We start from the raw sequence: 20,878 nt of genomic DNA, 5'->3' as shown, positions 1-20,878 counted from the left end.
TAGCCAGACAAAATCATTTCTGCATAGCAAAGGTTACTTTATTTGCACATGGGACAGAACTGCAAATTGTTGTAGTTGTATAAATCTGTGGAAAAACTGAAGTCTGAATGCAACCTATTATGAGCAAGCACAGGAATTTGCTTCAAAATACAAATGCAGTAAGAAGCCCGGGGATGATAGCTGCAAGTTTCATGATGAACGGATATTAGGCACTTAGTGTTGAAACATTTTGGCTGGTTATAAATCAGAACCATTTCAGAAGCAACTCCAAAATGGAGCCCTTGGAGCTTTTAGGTTTATAACACTGTATAAAAAGGTACTACACCACATCACAGCTTTAGATTGTAAATCACATTGTCGTGTATGATGTGCATACGCAATGCTATGGCTCATTCGTAACCCTTTAAAAGAGGCTCTCCACATCTCCCATTTCCACCACGACGGTCTTCAGCTGTGAGTAGTACTCTATGGTCACCAGTCCGTTCTCTCTGCCAAAACCTGGAGAGAGGACAAAGAAAGGTTGATGTGTCCTGCGACTTGCAGTCCTTCAGTTTACAACACAAAGTAAAAGAACCAATACATGCCATAATCAAACAATGAGTCACAAGTTTCCACTAGCTATACCTGACATCTTGTAGCCTCCAAATGGGACCTCCACTGGACTGACATTGTAGTTGTTGATAAAGCAGGTTCCCGCCTGAAGGTTTTCAGCCACTCTGTGGGCCCGAGCTATATCCCTAAACATAAGCGGAATTAAATGTTACGTTTCCTGAGGAAACACCACAGTGAAAAGCCTGAAGTGAAGTGAAGGCGGCAATAGTGATTTTACCTGGTGAAGACTCCAGAGGCCAGGCCAAAGGTGGTGTTGTTGGCTCTTTGCACAACTTCCTCCTCTGTGTCAAATGGCAAAATAGACATCACAGGCCCAAAGATTTCCTCCTTCACACAGGTCATGTCATCCCTGCAGTCATCTGTGTGTGATGAAAGGACATATTACACACAAATTCATAACCTACACCAGCATGCATAAATCATATGGTTCCTCACTAACCCAGCACACAAGGGGACAGGAAGTACCCTCCTTTCAGCTTGGGATCACTGGGAATGAATGGCTCTCCACCACACAGCACCTTGGCTCCCTAAAACAAGACGCGAAACATCTCAAGTTCCTCTGATGCAAAGTAGACACCTTTGCAAAAATTACATATGCAGTTATGGAAAATATGAACGTGGCCGATATGAATATATGAATGTGGTTCATGTTCATTTTAAAAGGAGTGTGTGACAACACCTGCTGTTTCGCTTCGTTAATAAAGCCCAGCACTTTCTCCATGTGAGGCTTGCTGATCAGAGCTCCCATACGCGTGCCCTTCAGTAAAGGATCGCCAACAGAGATGGCCTTGGTCCTTTTCACCACCTCCTCCACAAATGGCTTCATAATCTCCCTCTGCACAAACACCCTTGTGCCATTGCAACACACCTGCACAAAAAAAAAAAAAAAAAAATCAGTAACATTACAGTATTGCCTCTGCTTATTCAGCGTAGGAGTCCATTCATCTAGTGAAAGCAATAAAATGAAATTACTTTACTCCTACAGGGTTTACCATTTCTGCATTTTGTGGTTGGTCCTGATGTCAACAATAAAATTCTATCTACTATAAAGGCACAATGGACTTATCAGCAGCCCCTGAATCAGCACAAATAATATATGTCGGCACAATAAAACAATGGTATTCAAATCCAAATCTGATAATGCTGTACTTGATTCAATGATTCATGTAACTGCTTAGCCAATCTGTCATCACGGTTGACTCTTGAACATTGAGGACAGTGCTTTGAATACCTCTGCACTTACGTATACAAATATACCACAGAATATACATAAGAACACAAAACCCATTTGGGCATTTCAAGACAGGAAAGTATTAATACTGCAATTCTGACCTCTCCCTGGGTAAGGAAGTTGGCCATGAGAGCTCCCTTGATGGCATTCTCCAGCTCACAGTCCTTAAAGATGAGAAGTGGGGACTTTCCACCTAGCTCCAGAGTCACCTGCTTCACTCCTTTAGCTGACATCCCCATGACCTTACAGATGGCACATCACATCAACACCTTTTATACGCCATGTTTTTCTCATGGGGGCACTGAACAGAAAAAAAACTCCTCAATGGTGTAAAGGCACTATTTTGAGCTCATGCTTGCTATTCTTACATAAAGAACTGGGAAAATTTACATAATGAATGTCTATTGAGTATACTGTGTTAATGGAATAAAGTCAGTTGCTATGCTAATGAAAATTAAATTTAAATTTTTAGCTGAAATTTAATTTCAATTTAATATAATTAAGTAGCCCTTTCCCACTGTGGCAAAATTATTTTGGATGTTTACAACAGGTTCAGGAAAATATTTAAAACACATTCATGCAATTTATGTTTATGAAAAGCTAGAGTTCTTCAAATATCTAAATGCTTATCATAGCAAAACACAAACACATCAGGAATTGTTGAGCTGAATCAAGTTTGTTGCTGCAGATCAAACACAAACCTCTAAAATTTTGGGGTTCTCGGGACAATATATTTTTTTTAATGCATCACTCATAGTAATCAGCATCATATACACTAAAAAAATAAAACATAAAATAAACTAAATGTTTTGTCCTTTATACCTTCTTGCCAGTGGGCACGCTGCCAGTGAAGGACACTTTGGCCACCATGGGGTGGTGGCACAGCAGAGTTCCAGTCTCTGCTGCTCCCTGCACCACGTTAAACAGCCCATCTGGTGCTCCAGCCTCTTTATAAATCTCAGCCAAAATGACTGCAGTCACTGGAGTCATGGGAGAGGGTTTAAAAACCATGGCATTACCTTGGAGAAGAGAGAGAAACAAGACAGACTTGAGTCAATAACGATAGCGTTAGGAACTTCTGGCAAGCATGCTGGAGTCTTGCTAAACCTAGTGCAGCTGGGAAGCGTCAGCTATGAAGACACGCTAGTGTTGACAGTAACAGTAACATATCACACTGTGCACATACCACAGGCAAGGGCTGGGGCCGATTTCCAAGCAGCGATTTGGAAAGGGTAGTTCCAGGCTCCAATTCCCACACACACCCCGAGTGGCTCCCTACGAGTGTAGGCAAAGGAGCCCCCAGGAAGCTGAATATGCTGCCCTGATGATGAGAAAGAATTCACCTTGTACAATCACTCATAAGCAGCAAAAATACACTGCATATAGAGTTGTCTACATTAATAAGACTTTCACAACCGGCTCAGACTGGTTTAGAAGTAAGAAAAATATATGTATTAGCCAATAAATGCACACACCATGCATTTGTGGAACTGTCAGGTAAACGGATTTTACCTGCTAGTGTGGGAGCAATTCCGGCATAGTACTCGATACACTGCCAGGCCACGTCAATGTCCACCTCAGCTTCAGTGATGGACTTGCCATTATTGATCACCTCCAGTCTTGCTATTACAGACCTGCGTTCCTATTCACATGGAACAAGATATTTGACACATTCTGAATAGGTTCATCCAAAATGTAACCCAAAATCTAATATATTATATAGATTATAGACACTGTATCTTTTTAATTGCCTGCCGCATAGCACTACAACCTGAAGTTAATTAGTTTTTGGTAAAAAATAAATAAATAAATAAATAAATAAATAATTTAAATTAATCAAAATTACACACTTGTTGTAACAGCTATTAACCATAAATTGGGTCTGCACAAAGAGTAAATTTGTTCAGAAGAAATCAGATGTAATTGTTGTTTAAAAGCATACTAACCTTTCCTTTCAACAATGCTACAGCTATGTTTGCTACAAATAACAAAATTCCTACAATTTAAGGACATCTATGAATAAAATTTGGGATGTTATACATTTTAACTTGTCTTTGCATTCACTTCTTGGAAGCAAAATGCTGCAAAAATAGATAACATGATGCTTCTGTGACAGGTCATTAATGTAATGATGTTACATCATATTACAATATCAGCTCTAAATGAAAAGGTTTCTCCAAGTGCAATCTGCAACATACGGTCCAGTTGTATTAACCAGTAAGGTAACCTCTCTACAAGGTTGCATTTCTACCTGCACATCAATCACTCTGAAAAAAGTCTAAGCACTAAAATATTTGTGACTTTGGAGGGAGGCGTGAACTGTAAACTCGATTACAGCAGCTTATTAAAAATCGTCTCTGCATCGTGTATGCGTCTCCAATTTTAGTATTGGTTTCTTTACCCTAATGATACGAGCTGCATCTAGCATGATCCTAGCCCTCTCCATCCCAGACAGTTTGCTCCATTTCAGGTAAGCGGAGTGTGCACTCTTGATGGCCTCGTCTACCTCCTCCTCCCCACAGGGAATCATGTCACACAGCACTCGACCTGGGAAAGCACGGAATTATACATGGACGTGTGCACACAAGTTCAAATGGAGTTTCTTCACTGTGCTTCACGATTTGAGGCCGAGTTTGGATGGCAATGACATGTGCAGTGCGATTTTAAACGCGACATTTTGACCTGTGGCGCGTCGTTAATCAGTGACAAAATACGCAGGACAGTAAAGCTGGGGCAGTAAATCTTGTGGTATCTCTGAGGCTACACGTAGACAAATGGAAACGTTCACCTGAATGAAGTCTTACCCGTTGCAGGCTCATAGACTGGTTCAGAGTTCTTCGTGTCCTTGGACTTCACTCTCGCCCCACCCCAGAAGTTCAGGGGCTCTTTGACAACCACATTGCCGGTGGATAAATTGTGGAACTCGGGCAACGAAAGAAGCGGTGGCTGGGCCATTGTAAACTGAAATGTTCACCTATAGATACAAATTTTAACTTCAGTAAAAGGGCGAAAAAAACAAGCAAGCTAACAAACACACAAAAAACCCCATTATGCTTATATCTACAATGCTGCAGTCTGCAACTTGACCGATAACATCTCAGTAGCTATATCTGCACCTGCTATATCTGCTCCACGCATCACATTTAACAGTCAACAACTAAGTAGCCACTCCTTACTAGTATTACATAATACGTCAAAAACTACTGTAGTTCGTTAGTTATGCAAAAGAATGCATCTAAAGCCCATAACAGTGTATTATATAACGCTAGATTCAGTTACTGTTAACTGTCATATATTTTTGATCAACTATCTGCAAATAGAATAATAATCAAATGCCTACCTTAGCGTGAGCTCGACAGCGTTTGCGAGTTTGTACAATAGAAGGCCTGCTGCAGCTTTCTATTCCCCTTTAAGATGCGAACGTAACGTACGTATATGCGTCTGCTAGCCAATCAAATCCAGCGATAGAGGTACTGTGTTTACGTAATATATCCAGCGGTAGATATATACTGTACTCTGTTTACGTAACAAATCCAGCGGTAGATAAGATGGGCGTAATGGAAGTGTTGAACTGTCGTTCTCGCTTTTAATTGCACATTTGGTTTAGCATGTTTAGTTGATCTGTATTAAGTAACGACACGCGATCATCATACAAAACGCAAAAATATTTGTTAGCAGTTCATTTGCAAATTGCAAAATTCTCATGTTGTATGTAAAAACAACTCATGCTTCTGTAGTATTCGTGTGTGTAAACTTGACCGGTGCCACAATTACTTCGACCATTTAATTTCTTGCTCAAGATCTACCTGAAAACAGCGTACTCAAGGTGTAAAATTGTTTTAATTTCAGTACCGAACGTCAGCACGAAAAATAGAATTAATGCATAATTCAAAACTGAATACAAGTTAATGGTTTAATTCAACTCTCCTCACACACATAAATAACCAAAATCCTAAACAAAAATAATCTTTGAGTTTAAAGACAGTTGTTAAGTATTACTTGTCTAAGACCTGCACTCAAAATACCGTTGAGTTAAAACTTTTTTCTGCAATAAAATGGAAAAAAAAACACTGAAATCTCCATCTGTATTGTGCTGGACAGCCACAGATTCCCCTGTTACAAAATCTATATGACAAACACTAAACTTTACCATTTAACCATAGGTGAACTATTCAGTAGCACTTTGTTTTCCATGCAGTTTGCCTAAGGGACCAACAAGAGGACCATAAATGCAGAGTTAAAACTTCAAACAGTTCAGATCTGCTTATTTTTGGTGTTTGTGTAGAATTATTTTGGTGTTACACAGCAGTGCATGACATTCAACATTACATTTTTTGTGTTAATCTCCAAGAAACAACTTTTATTTGTATTACATCTTTACATCTGCTATGCTATCCATTTGAGAATATCTGAATGCATAACCTCCAAGTTATCAAGTCCAAAAATGATCCAATTTGTTCACCCAAATCAGAAAACAGTGAGACTGCAGTGGTAGCTGCTTCATTTAAATATAGTTCTCTGGTATTGAAGGAGTGTTGGCCGTATGCTGCCCACTAGAGGGAGCCATTTCCTGCAACCAACAGAAGAGAGCTTGCTTATTGTCCTAAGAGTTTATGAGAATTTGGCAGCTTGTGGAGGTGGTCCCAAAAATCCACCAGCTTGTTTGGTTGCAGCACGAGATGGAGCCAGACCCAAAATCTTCTGGATGTTCTGAGGAAAGGGGTTTAATGAAGAGACCACAGATCAGAAATTAAACTACATATGCTAAATTATTCACTGAAACAATTTGTAGAACATTCATATGCGATACAAAGAAAAACCTTTAAAATGTGGCCATTCTCCAGCACATAGATATGTTTAAATGTGTTTAACTGAGACCACTGCATTTTAACTATGATTTCACATACATTCACTTTGATTCTGCTCAGTGAAATGAAAATGAAATGTGCCATATTTTGTCAATTGTGATTTTTACACCCCAATCGAAATTTGTCCTCCGCTTTTAACCCATCTGTGCAGTCAGAACACACAAACACACACACTAGTGATTACTAGGGGGCTGTGGATCACACGTGCCCAGAGCGGTGGGCAGCCCTAGCCCGGCGCCCGGGGAGCAGTTGGGGTTAGGTGCCTTGCTCAAGGGCACCTCAGTCATGGCCTGTCTGGGAATCGAACCCACAACCCTCCAGTCACAAGACCAGTTCCCTAACCGCCAGGCCATGACTGCCCCAGTTAAGCAGTGGCAGACCTTTTAGGATTACCTGTCTAATGGACATGGTGCACAGGATGTAAAGGAAGATGAAGGAACAGTCAGTGTAATCTTCCCCCAGAAGATTACGGTGAGAAAGGCCTTGGATGTAGGACAAAGGAACAAAGGGCAGCTTCGCTACAACTCGACCATCAAAGCTGAAATGAACAAAAACAAACAAAAAACTGTCTAAAACAAAGCACTTCAGCAACTTCGTATTATTCAAAAGTGTGATTAAAACAAATGTTATATAACTCACTGTATGAAGTATTTATATGAGCAAGTTCACTTACATGGAATTGAACATGCCCATTAACGCAGTAAAGCAGAAGCCAATGGCAAACATAGACTTCATTCGCACCTATAATGCAAAATCATTTTAATTTAGACTTTTAAACCTAGCTAAACTTACAGAATATGTTTAAACAAGAATCACATGCTGACACACACAGACACACATTACTCTTTTACCATTGAGAGGTCTCTATTATTGTTCTTCAGTTTCTCCTCCTGTCTCTCTACGGAGCAGCAAAAATAATTCAGTTAATAACCAACCTTCTTCAGACTCTACGTTTTTATTACCGTCTATGTGAAGATATTGTCTACTTGAAGATTGCATGAGAACACAGTAACTAATGTCCTCTCGTAACATACCTATCTTTTTCTTCTGCTGACGGCCAGCAGACTCCGTGATTGTCTCCTTCTTCTTCTCCACTTAACCAAATAGAAATACAATTATACTTTCACCGGATGCATTTCTAGCTAGTAAACCAACCTTATTGATTAACGATGCCTAGCAAAGGTTAATTTCATACAAATGCAGCTAACGATACTTACGCTTTTTGCTTTGTTTCTCTACTTCGGCCTTGAGCCTCTTGTATTTATCTGTGCGGTACACCAATACCCATGTTATACCTACAGGATCAGAAGAAAATGCATTAGACGTCCATCAATAGACCAGAAAGACAGGAATACGGTGAAGCTACCAAGCTAGCTAACGAGCTAGCTGGGTTAAATTATAGCTCGCTAGATAGCAGCTAAAATGTAATTTACTTGAACTTACCTTCTGCCAACAACGCTGTACAAACGGATATAAAGACAATAAGTATTGTGTCTGCAAACATAGTGCTCATATTGACCAAGTATGAAGTTGTATAATCTAGCTATACAATAAAATATGTAGTAGAGGACGTGCTAACCACTCCGGTCAATTAGCAGCGTCAGCGTTAAGTGACATTTTCTTCGCTGGTGACTTTGCTTGTTGTCATGGCAGCTCATTTCCCTCTAGTGGTCGAAACAAACATCAACGCGTTTGAAACCAGCGAGGTTTGCCATGTACGGGGGTAACCCAACATCTCTTGTTAGTTTTAAATAAATGTAAAGCTCATAAAATTGAATGCAACATTTCACGCAAGGAAAATGGCTAGTTGTGCACCTTGATCTTTCCGATTTGAGATGATAAATGTATTGCATCAGACTTTTGTCTCCTGCCAATTTTACTAAAAACGTGATCTGCAATCAAGTTCTGTTATAAACTGACATTTGTATATCTTAGAATTTGAAATGAGGAACACACTCGTCTAAATGCATTAACATAAAGATAACAAATGGAATATATCACTATCCATCTAGGAAACTAGAAAGATATAGGCACTCTGCAATTAACCAATTTTGTTTTCATATTTACAACAGAAAGTTTAAATTGCAACAAAAAGTGTAAAATTGACTTGTGTTTCGTATGCTGTATTTTGCAGAATTAATGTAGTATTAATGTTTAATGTATTAATGTTAATCACTTCAGTGATAGAATGAAGTATTTGCTCACTTGTTAGCAAAAGTTAGGCTTTAATTAATGAACAATAGACAATAAGTTTCATTCCCCAAACAGGGATAGGATATATATAGGCCTATGTTTCATATGTGTTATAGGCTATATGTTTTTAACTTTAAATAATTTTTAACATAGCACCACACAATTACTTATATATTACCCAAAACATAATTCCCAATAGTCTCAATTTCTGTTGGGACATTTGGATGGCACTGTCAGAATCTGGCATAAATAACATAAAAGCACGGATCCATCCTGCCTAGTATCAACAGTTCAGGTTGATGGTTGTGTAATGGGGGATATTTTCTTGGCACACTTTGGGCCCTTTAATACCAACTGGGCATTGTTTAATTGTCATAGTGTACCTGAGTATTGTTACTGACCATCCATTTATGACTACAGCATGCCCATTTTCTGATGGCTACTTCCAGCAACATAACGCACCATCATATCATCTAAAGCTATTTTCTTAACATAACATTTAGTTCACTGTTCTCAAATGGCCTTACCAGCCACCAGACCTCAACCCAACAGAACACCTTTGGTATGTAATGGAATGGGAGAAGCTGGCAAAGTTGCAAATTACATATTATTATATTTATATTATATCAAGTTGGACCAAGATCTCTGAGGAATTGTTCCAGCACCTTGTTGTATGTCAGAAGAGTTAACATGGTTCTGAAGACAAACTAGTACCAGCAAGGTAGGCCTACGTCTTAAAAAGTGGCCGCTAAGTGCATATGAGATAATTTATTTATTATAAAACATATGGACATTGGTTTTGGGTCTTTCTAGAAAACAATACTTTGGTGGACATTTTGTGAATTTAAATGTCTTATTTAACTCTACAAGCAATTGTTAAGAATATACAACTAATAGGTTCTGTTGTAGGACGCTGATTTACCTTTAGTCAAGATGATCGTAATAAGTTTGGCTGCACTAATATGGACAGATCGTTTCCCATGCGTCCGACCAATCATAGATTTGTCACTCCGTGGTTAAGTGTCACACACACACACACAAACACACACACACACACACACACACACACACACACACACACACACACACACACACACAAAGGAAAAAGCTAGGCAAAATTGAGAGGAAGGGAGGAGGAGCGCCCGGTTTGCTAAAAGCAGCGTTGAGCGTCTGCGCGCACACTGACAGCAAGCATGGCAGGAGACAGCGAGGCGAAGTTGGACAGTCAAGATGAGCACGACAACGCCGTCCGTCAGCCTTTCCTCATCGGGGTAGCTGGAGGCACTGCGAGCGGAAAGGTTGGCATTTAAATTTTGTTCTCCGATACAAAAATAAAACAAAATGAAACACAACAACACAAATGAACATAGACACCTGATTGGGAAGCATCCACGTATCTGTGGATGACGACGCGCCGACCGCGTGGCTCATGTCAGACCTTACATGTGCTTGCTAAGGGTTATATTGTCCGATCAAACTTTTAGTTTAATGCAACGTAATATAGTAATTTTACTGGCTCAATATGTTTTATGTAAACAGTAGTGGCAGTAGAAGTAGTAGCCTGTTTGCGGTTTACACGTATTTTGTAGTTTACTACAGAAAACCATAACTTTCTAAATTACATTTTTTGCAACCTTCTTTATCATTAACAGTACATGTAAGCAAGCGATGCTGAGGGTAGAAGCAAGACGACATATTCATCATTTCTGCCCATTCAAATTCTACCATTGTATCGTGTTTATCATAGCCGCATGGCTGGCCCACCCGGTATTCACAAACTGCCAGACTGGTCAACTTGTTAACAAGTATTTAACCAGAATAATTCCCTTTACGCCATTCTCGTCATTCAGTATCACGACGAATGTGAAATATTTTATATTATTATGCTACTGTGGGATGCTGTGACTGATGTGTAAAGCAGATGGACTAGGTTAGCTAGCCAGCTAGCTTTTGTTGTAACGCTTCATTCCCTTGTCGGGCTCTTTGCGCAAGCCTGTCTATATATTCAGATTCATTGAATTAGCTTACAGATCATCCCATAGTGTAATTTTAGTATGTATTTCATTTCGAGCTATAATAACAAAGTAGTCATGTTGCTGTGAAATACAGTTAACAGCTGAAATACACGTTTGACTGGATATGGCACAGACATTGGTGAGCGTCTTATTTTAAACATAACAGTCGTAAAGAACAACGAGCCCTTTGTTAGATTGGTAGCGACATTGTAGTTTGAATTACTCTTACATGTCTATGTATTCAAACGTTTTACTTTTGCTTAATTTATGAACAGAGCTACTAAATATAGATATTAGGGAGTCGGTACAGGTAAACGGTATCGAGGTCAACGGCACCCCAAACTGAAATGATATTTTGTGGCGTGAACGCCTTATGTGTCTAAGCCAAGTTCCTGAAGCGATACAATAACACAATTATTGCCACATTGGTTGTTTACACGTGTTCCTCATGAGTGTGTGTACTGGAATAGTCCTAGTACCAGCTGGCAGGTGCTGCATCTCTGCACTGCACTCACACCGCACTGAAGTCAGGGCTGTTATTGGGCTGCGCATGTGTGTCTCAGATATTTGCTTGCTTTCGATCTCAACTCTTAATGTTATGTCTTCGCCGTGATCCTCTAAGGACACCATGTTGATTGATATCGGAGATGCTACTTCTGCTGAACACTTGCCCTCATCAGATGTTTATACTTAAATCAATGTATGTAGTTCTAAAGAATGAACACTTTTTTCCCCCAATGTTTGTTCTGCCAAATGGCGAAGCTTGCTTTATACAGTTTGCTTATATATGCTGGATGTAAGAAATTCAGTCTGTTCTTTCTGATCTTGTTAATGATCATGTGCCATGTCAGTGGTGCTCTGTTCAGTCTGGGTGGCGTTGGCATTACATATTTAAACTGCAGTGGGGCCTGTTGGGTACACAGAAGAGCCTCAGGCCAAGGCAGAAGAATGATTAGTCAGCACTGGCGAGGGCTGGACAGTTTTCTGTTCTTTTGACTACAAAGTTAAGTGTCCGTGGCCCAGGAAAGGGGATTCCCACCTCAGTGATGGGGTTAGGGGGTTAGGGGTGACACTGGGGAAAGCTGAGTTTGAATTTTTTGTTGGTAGTTGACCTATGTGACCTATGTCTAAATACAGCACATCCTGTATTAGCTGTATTTGGTGCTAAGATTTAATTAGCTTCTATTTGTACACATTTTGGAGGCTTTGAATGATTAAAAGAAAGCATGGAATGACATGTCAGAGAGTATACGTTTATAATTTGTTACAAATTGTAGTAACAGCTTGAATACTTGCAGATTATATGTTGAGTGGAATGAGACGGGCAGTGCTACAGCTGGTAGAAGCTTTGGAAGGTATGGTGGTCAAGTCTGAGAGACGAATAGACAGGCATTCAGGCAGGCCTAGTGGGTTCTGTCTCTGTCTGTATGGATTTTGTATGTATGGAATTATAGTTAGGGATTTTTAACATTGTTCCCAATACTTTACATACTGTTGTATCACCACCACCACCCACTTTCTTTATATTCATATCTTGGATTTTTACAATATTGTGACTCAGAAACCTGACTGCTAGTTTACTGTGTTGACTTTAAGCAGCTGGAACTAGCCCAATCTTGTCTGTGGCTATAATATGAATAGCAGTTTGTAAATTGTGCTGTTGTAAGGCTTCTGTTGATTCTTACACTTGTTGAAATAGTTATTACAGTGCACTGTTTTTCACTTTACATTTCACATATAGCTTTATTCAAATGAATGATTAGACCAAAATATTGTTGGTTAAAACCTGGACCTGCATATTTTTCTGAAGATAGCCTACTTGCAGAAGTCCTTTTAGCAGTGTGTCTAGTCCGTGTTCATGGGTGGAGGGGAATTTGAGCACAGGTGTCTCATTAGGTGGTTTCTGAAAGAGAAAATGCAACAGTTTTTTGTCAGCATTCAGAAATATGAAAGTATCTGATGCAACAGTTTTTCAACCAGAGAACGGCTAGGCAGCTGCAACACCTGGGCTAACTTTACGTATCTTTCTGTAATCAAGAGAGCAATCTCAATAGACATTTTCAATAGCAACAGCTCTTTAGCTTATTGTTGTAGGGCTTGGTCAGTATCAAAGTAGTGTAGATTACACAAAGACAGGGTGCTATCAGTGTAGCATGAATTTAGCACACTGTTCTGAAGTGGAGTAGACTTGGTTGAAGCTAGTCTGAAAGACTAAAGACAGCAATAAATATACACAGAAATATACACTAAATATTCATATAGCACTTTTCAAGAACCCAAAGATACTTACAAATGTCAATACATGATACATGGAACATCAGACGACAGTCCAGAAAACTCATACATAGAGAACTTCAAACTACTGAAGAGATTGTACTGAAAAACAAACATACAGAAATCGCAGATGGAAGATGGGAAGGTGGGTCACTCAAACAGATGGATGTCAAATGTACTCTTGCATGGAACTGACGTCAGACCATGACACACCACCAGGGAACAGGATATAACTGTATACGGTATATACAGGACATACTGATTACTGTCAAAACTATTTTGGGTTCAATCTCATGTGAAAAGAAGTCATAACTATACAAAATAAATTGGAAGAGTGAAAGTTCACTTAAAGTGGAAGTTAAATGGAAGTTAAAAGTGGAAATTAAATCTTGATGTTGGCAAGGCAGCCGGTTACATTGCAAGTAGTCGCTGTTTCAGAAGAGCCTTTAGCCATGAGTTCAACTGTATTGTTATTCATTATAACAAAGCCTCATGGCATTATAACTTGGCTTATTGCTTTTGTAAATACTGTAAATGCAGACAGTTATAAATACAGAATGAAACTATCTCTAGCTTACGACCTTTAAAACACACACAAGTCATTAAATATACCACTGAGAAACCAGAGTTCATCGAGTTCTGAGTACGTTTACAGTCAGGAAAGCCATGAAAACCAAGAAATGCTAAATATCCATGTCACTTCAGATACATATGCAGTCTCTATACAACATTATCCTCAAATAAGAAAATCATTTTAAAAGGTCAAACATATTTTTAAAGACATAATGTCTAAAATGTATTGATATCAGAATAATTTTTATTTTATAAAGCTTACATTAATCTTTAATATATGTTGTTTAGTCATCAGTCTGTGGGAAGATTATGGAGCTTCTTGGCCAGAATAAGATTGACCATCACCAAAGGCAAGTTGCTATCCTCAGCCAAGACAGCTTCTACAAGGTGCTTACACCAGAACAGAAGGCCAGAGCCCTCAAAGGACAATTCAACTTTGACCATCCAGGTAAGATGATTGTAATGTAATCGCAGAGTTTGTTGGTTGAAGACTGTTAATGACTTACAAACGTAATAAGTGTATAAATTACACACCATTTTTTCTTTAATCTTTCAACTTTTTTTCTCAATTTTTTCTCTAGTTAATATTATAACATTGTTTTCTAATTTGACATTCTTTTTGTAGCTATTTATCTAGTTAATGGCCTGTTCTGCATTGCCTAACATGTTTCTGTGAAACACAGCTGACTGACTCCCATTATTGTTAATTAGCTGTGCCTCATATTAAAGATGGGGCAGTCATATTAACATATTAATGATGGGGCAGTCATGGCCTGGTGGTAGGGAACTGGTCTTGTGACTGGAGGGTCGTGAGTTCGATTCCCAGACCCGAGGCCATGACTGAGGTGCCCTTGAGCAAGGCACCTAACCCCAACTGCTCCCCGGGCACCGGGCTAGGGCTGCCCATCGCTCTGGGCACGTGTGATCCACAGCCCCCTAGTAATCACTAGTGTATGTGTGTGTGTTCTAACTGCACAGATGGGTAAAAAGCGGAGGACAAATTTCGATTGCGGTGTAAAAATCACAATTGACAAAATATGGCACATTTACATTTTAAAGCAAAATGTCCAGGAATCGTATGTCCTTTTCATAACTTATGCTTTACTGATTAAATTATTGTTCACTGTATTATGCATATGTGAGTATAAACAGCTAGTCACAAACAGTTATTTGTAGTCCATTTACCTTTACAGACCACCCCTCTGTCTGTGTGTGTGTGTGTGTGTGTGTGTGTGTGTGTGTGTGTGTGTGTGTGTGTGTGTGTGTGTGTGTGTGTGTGTGTGTGTGTGTGTGTGTGTGTGTGTGTGTGTGTGATATCAGTCTTTAAGCAATGATCCTGTGGTAACCTTTATCCACTTTTAGAAGCTCCTAATGATACTTTTCTTTCTCACCCTTTTTTCCTCTTGTCCTCAGATGCATTTGATAATGAGTTGATAGTGAAGACACTCTGGGACATTATGGAGGGGAGAACAGTTCAAATTCCTGTCTATGACTTTGTTACCCATTCCAGGTCGGTTCTTGCTTCTGTTTCTGGATTGCCACAGCAGCTATGATTATGGTTACTTTTGTTTAGCGAATGGCTGCGTAATTTGGCAATCAATGGCAATATGTTTGTGCACACAGTAGCCCCACTATGTTCTTAGTAAAAGAAACGACTAATGTGAGTTATACTTAATATAAGTTATATAAGCATGTTTACTTGCACTCCAACAATGCCTGACTCAGCTATAATATGAAACAGCCCCCTTTTCTATCTGGCTATTTATTGTATTGCTTTGGGCTGTTCCTTTCCCACAGGAAGGAGGAAACAGTGGCTGTATACCCAGCTGACGTGGTCCTGTTTGAAGGCATTCTCATGTTCTACTCGCAGGAGATCCGGGACCTGTTTCAGATGAAGCTGTTTGTAGACACGGATGCAGATACGCGACTGTCACGCAGAGGTGGGTGGGACAGAAAAGATCCATTAGGATCCATTAGGAAACAAAATGGCACTTCTCTCAGGTGGTTTTGACATTCCACCACATTGGTTCTGTGGCATTTGTGTTTCTCAATTGTCATTTGGACTGTTTCCAGTTTTATTGTTGTTCTGTTTGTCAGTCTTGAGAGACATCAGTGAGAGAGGACGTGACCTGGAGCAGATCTTAAGTCAGTACATCATGTTTGTGAAGCCCGCCTTCGAAGAGTTCTGCCTGCCAGTGAGTTTAACCTGAGTCATTTCTCATGTCACCCTTCATTAGCTGACCACGTTTCTTCCAGTTAACAATCTTGGTGGAAGCCATTGGTGTTCACCTTTAATATCAACATAGGACACACAACAAAATAAACACTAGGCAATGTTGCTTTCTTACTTATAAATTTTGCTTTGGTAGTGGAAAAGCAAAACAAAAGCTAAAAGACAAAACAAAAGAAAAATTGTTACCAAACAATGTTTTCATATTAACAGGTTTTATGTTTATAAATTGGCTTTGACCTTTTGAAATACTATTAGTAGTTTCTAAATATCTATCACAAATGTCATAAAACAGACAGGTTTGAACTGAGGTCTGTGGTCATTTTGTGCGTATGTTTTTTTTTTTTTTTAACAGCTATTCAGTTTAACGTTCTTCCTGTCTTTATGTATTCCTGTATGCTTTTAACCACTGCTTTTTCTCATTGAAGCAGGTGTTGTAGTTTTTTGTGATATTTTTTTTAATTTACTTTCAGTTTTTGCTCTTTTTGTGACTAGCACACATGTAATGTTTTATTTGACGTTTGCCAAAGAGACAATGAATGTCAAGGGTTGCTATAAAAAGTATAGTTATTTATTATATTGTTATTAGTATAAAATATTAGTTTAAAAGAATACATTAGAAACACATGAGCATATTGCCTTTTTACAAAAAATGTCATCTTTTCGCTTCTATTTTTTAATATATTGTCTTTATATATTGCTCCTAATGTTCCTATATATGCCCTAAAGCATGCATTTCCTTCATTTATTGTTTTTGTCACTGAAGGGGGTTCTTGTGGAGTCATGAATATATCGTGTGGAGTCATGAATATATCGTGTGGAGTCATGAATATATCGTGTGGAGTATGCCACTGATGGGGAACAGGTTGTGTAATACCAACCCAACTGGATCTTTTTCTCAAGAACTCTCCTGAAACTCTTTTTGTTTTTATTTTCTCAGACAAAGAAGTATGCCGACGTGATCATCCCAAGAGGCGCTGATAATCTAGGTAAGATTAGGAGTGTGTGAATGCGGGCATCCCTTGCTGTCCAGTCTGGTGGTTGGATGCAGCACGACCATGGAACGGCAGAAATGTTTTGCTTATCAGCCAGTCTGTTTTGGAATGTAGGATGTTTTGATGGTGCCAAGCAAGGCCATTCTCAGAGTCTGGACTGGGAGTGAGAACATTTGTTCAGTTGACGTGCCCTGTCATTCCGTTCTCTGAGGTTTGGTTAGTGCTGGTTTTAACAAGTGAAACCAGGCCCTGAATCTTTAATTTAATACATATTTAAATTAATAAAAGTTGATTTGTGGTTATGGCTTAATATCATGTAATATTTCACTGAATAGAACTGGCATTTTTTTATAACTTTGCGATAACCGTTATTTCATTTAGGTCGTCATTTTTAATATATATGTGGGATATAATGTCTGACCCATTTTTTTTTAACCATCTGTTTTCAGTTGCTATTAATCTGATAGTGCAGCACATTCAGGACATTCTGACTGGTGGTCTGACCAAACGGCTGAACGGTTTCCTCAATGGGCACATCACACCGCAGAAACGGCAACCACCGGACTCCAGCAGCAGGCCGCATTGACACCCCCGCACCGTCCGTCTCCTAGGGAACAATGAAAGGATGGTAGAGAACAACTGGAGGGTGGAAAGGAGGCCTGCTGTTTGTCAGTATGTACAAACAAGCACTGTATTTAATACAAGAAATGCTTTTGTTTGTGATTTTATTTTATTTATTTAATTTGTTTTGGTTGACTGCTACTCTTGATTGTAAAGGAGGGATGTTCCTTGGTCAGAATTGTTCCAGGTCAGTGTTGTTGTTATTTCTGTCCTGTTTATTTATTCCTATACTTAACCCTCTGCCTCCTCTTTATGGGAGTATTAGAGAAATGAAGGTGGAGGTGACTTTAGAATTTGCCAAAGGGACGCTACTTGCCCAGACCTGCACTGAATTCTTATGACTTGAATAGTACAAAATCTAAAAGACATTTCAAAATCACTTCTATAACATCCTTCTCTGTGTACCTTATACATTGTTGTAGTATTGTCTCCAAAGCATTCTTGGTGTGTGTTAATAATTCTTACAACCAAAAGTGCTACCTGACCATTGCTCCAAAGGAACAACCACTAATTCATACTGTATTTCAGCAAAAACTCTTGTTTTCTATGAGTAAGTCAGGGGTGAACGTGTACTGTAAAACAATGCTCAGTGGCCTGGCGTGACAGCTAGCATTGTCTGTTGATCTGACCCTCAAAGCCACAGCTCTGTGGCGTATTAAAAGCAGGGTTTCCCAAAACATGAAATAAATCCTGAAATAGATACAGATTGTTATTCAATATCAGTGTCCTAGTCTTACTGTATTTGATGCTGTGTGCTAATGTCTTTTAAACAGCACTTAAAAGCAGATGAAAAATCACTTGAAAATGAACTTTAAACTAATTTTCTTTAACTCTTTACCTTATGGTACTCTTTACATATTAAAGACTGCTGTCAACAGTTTTTGGCAGACCAAAATTTCTTTTTAATGATTTTAATTTAGTTCTGCTATTGTTCCTTGGAGAGTATAACATGCATGTACCATGATGCTACTGCAGTGTTTGTTTTATTAATGCAAAAAGGTTTACCACAGAATCAGTTTGGTTTTTTTACACGTTATCTAGTCTGTTGAAGGGCTCGTGGGGCCCCACTCTCCTCTAGCTCAGGATTCTGTGGTTAAGCTAATGTGTTCTTAGTTTCATGGCCTAAGAAGTGGTGCTTATCCTATCTTGCATGATATTCTGCATAAGCTGTTTCAGGGACTTGCATAGTGAACGAACCGCTTTTGCTCCTTATTCATTTCCTTTATTACATTTCCTTCATTTCCAGGGGGCATTATTGTCTCACAATACTGTTATATTGGACAAGAAACAAAATCCCAACGTCACGTTACAGCCCCTGACCCCTCCTCTCGGGTGTGTATGTATGTAGTCTGCATCTGTTTACGTCCATATATGTATTTCTTTTGGATGTGTGTTCACTCGTCTTGTTTGTGGCTGGTCTTGTCAGCATTATTTGTTGCACCTGGGGTTTGTTTATTTGGAAGGTACTTAATGTGTGTCAATGTAGTGTTTGTCGCTTGTCTTTGTCTGAGTCACTCCATGTGTTTTCTTGTTGTATGTTTTACTATAGCGCAAGTGCGAAGCTTTGTGTAAAATAAAGATGCTATTACCAGCGCATCGCGTCTTGGCATCCTGCCCTTCCCTCGAGTGATACCCAAACCCATAATGCCAGTACTAACCTTAACAAATTTCTTAGACAATTTTTCATTTTGTCAAAAAAAGATTTTCCCTCAGAAAGATAATTGTCGACCTTCTTAGTTATGTCGCTTTGTGTTTTCTGATGGGGCAGAAACATTTTCCCTTCTGCACTGCTGCTATGACAATGAATTGTTTATAAAGTTTAATATGGATTTGAAGTGATGATCTACTGGTTGGTGGACACACATCTGGATGTTTTCAGGGTCAGAGTTCAAATAAAAATACCCTACCTTCAGGGGTAAATGGTTACTTTGTCACTTGGTTAGGTAAAAAAAAAAGTTACTTTGTCACTTGATTAGACTGTCACTGGGTTTTGCTTATACCCTTTGAAACACAAGTTGGATGATCAAAAATTCTTTGTTTGTTTATGCCTCTGCTCATGTACTTTGTCACTGCTCATGTACAGTATTTAATGTGCACCAAAATCATTGTGTTCTGATTCAAACCACTGTTCACCAATTAGCTGGAGCCTCATAAGTAGCCTGCTTGAGACACTCTGCTTTCACTCATTTACAAATAAAACATGCTAAATATGTACACTTTAATCAGGTATACCCAAGGCTGGGTTCACACTGACTCTGTAAAGTCTCTAGACCAGCTTTTTTGGGGAAAAATGCAATATGCCTTATAACAGCTGCTCTTGACCATAGAAGTAGAGGTAAATCAGTCATTGTGAAAGACCCAAAACCCACCGCTCAACTCATGTTCAGTTCACATTCCTATGTGATTACGAATGGTAAATGCTACATAATCATTTCATTTTGCTGTGAGTTGTGGATTCCACTACAAAGGTTACAGACATTTTCAATTCTTGTACAATGTATTAATTGACTTATATTTTGTATTGATTTCTCAAACATGTATGTAAAAATGTTCATATAAACCAACTGGACATTTTGATGCTTTTTACTTTTAAAAGTAGCTTGCAAGTATGTTTAACCTGGTGGACCAGGTACTTGATCTAATGTTAGACAAGTGGTGCCATAAGACCATTATCCTTGTAGTGCAAGCACTTTTGTCATGATTGATTTATTCACGTGCAACCATGATTCCAGCAAATAGTGAGAAAATGGCACAAGCATAAGTCACTGGAATCAATAGTTTGGTAGTCAAAGCAGCAATTGCAAGCTGGCCTGACAATGCATTTGTGCAACAACTGCTTTCACTTGAAAAACATTAAAATTAAAAGTAGGGTCATGCGTTTGCACATCTTTGAAAGCATCTCAGTTATTCACAATGTATTGTAATGTACAAGTGTAAAAAAAACAAGACATGGCTTAGATGAAATGAAAACGAATAAATACATTTTTGTACCATGCAGTTTGTCATGTTTCACTGGTCATCAAAATGTTGAGTTGTCTGCTTCAAAAACAAAATGGTCTATGTCTTAGATTTTAATATGCTAATTAAAAAAGTGATGGTTAAAAATATTGAGTGGCTACCATTTTTAAAAAATTAAGATTTTCACTTTTAATGTTTTTGGGAATTGGTCAAAATACTAATATCATTATTGTGTAATCTAAATCGTGAGCTTGTAGGAACTGGTCATCGCAAGGACGTTCTAAGCATCATCAAGATGCGACTTTGCA

At 38.9% G+C, this 20,878-nt stretch overlaps 3 protein-coding genes across 4 annotated transcripts; 1 reads left to right on the top strand and 2 right to left on the bottom strand.

Annotated features, from left to right (window-relative positions):
- Window positions 1-13: 13 nt before the first annotated feature.
- aldh9a1a.1 (aldehyde dehydrogenase 9 family, member A1a, tandem duplicate 1) lies at window positions 14-5,340 on the bottom strand. Its single transcript, XM_077003870.1, has 12 exons — window positions 5,184-5,340; window positions 4,648-4,817; window positions 4,245-4,390; window positions 3,356-3,485; window positions 3,030-3,164; window positions 2,666-2,862; window positions 1,945-2,085; window positions 1,292-1,480; window positions 1,052-1,139; window positions 830-971; window positions 625-737; window positions 14-498 (listed from the first exon to the last, which is right to left on the bottom strand). Exons 2-12 carry the CDS (start codon window positions 4,796-4,798, stop codon window positions 404-406), a joined length of 1,527 nt encoding a protein of 508 aa, XP_076859985.1. The 5' UTR covers window positions 4,799-4,817; window positions 5,184-5,340; the 3' UTR covers window positions 14-403.
- Window positions 5,341-5,664: 324 nt separating this feature from the next.
- On the bottom strand, window positions 5,665-8,376 carry tmco1 (transmembrane and coiled-coil domains 1). Its single transcript, XM_077003876.1, has 7 exons — window positions 8,155-8,376; window positions 7,929-8,006; window positions 7,746-7,805; window positions 7,563-7,609; window positions 7,385-7,452; window positions 7,105-7,249; window positions 5,665-6,553 (listed from the first exon to the last, which is right to left on the bottom strand). The coding sequence occupies exons 1-7, from the start codon at window positions 8,222-8,224 to the stop codon at window positions 6,455-6,457; spliced, it is 567 nt and encodes a 188-aa protein (XP_076859991.1). The 5' UTR covers window positions 8,225-8,376; the 3' UTR covers window positions 5,665-6,454.
- A 1,636-nt stretch (window positions 8,377-10,012) lies between these two features.
- uck2a (uridine-cytidine kinase 2a) lies at window positions 10,013-20,609 on the top strand. 2 transcript variants are annotated; one of them, XR_013130557.1, is made up of 8 exons: window positions 10,013-10,202; window positions 14,055-14,214; window positions 15,180-15,276; window positions 15,564-15,706; window positions 15,864-15,961; window positions 16,937-16,985; window positions 17,441-17,663; window positions 18,859-20,609. XR_013130557.1 is itself a non-coding variant. In XM_077003866.1 (7 exons), the coding sequence occupies exons 1-7, from the start codon at window positions 10,098-10,100 to the stop codon at window positions 17,575-17,577; spliced, it is 789 nt and encodes a 262-aa protein (XP_076859981.1). In that variant the 5' UTR covers window positions 10,014-10,097; the 3' UTR covers window positions 17,578-20,609. The 2 variants fall into 2 exon arrangements, 1 of the variants encoding a protein (XP_076859981.1); XM_077003866.1 differs by having other exon boundaries at window positions 10,014-10,202; window positions 17,441-20,609.
- Window positions 20,610-20,878: the final 269 nt, after the last annotated feature.

Source organism: Brachyhypopomus gauderio, chromosome 4 (assembly GCF_052324685.1).
Source record: "Brachyhypopomus gauderio isolate BG-103 chromosome 4, BGAUD_0.2, whole genome shotgun sequence".
Lineage (NCBI taxonomy): Eukaryota > Metazoa > Chordata > Actinopteri > Gymnotiformes > Hypopomidae > Brachyhypopomus > Brachyhypopomus gauderio.
Note: the sequence above shows the minus strand (reverse complement) of the source record. Positions and strands in the feature narration are given on the sequence as shown.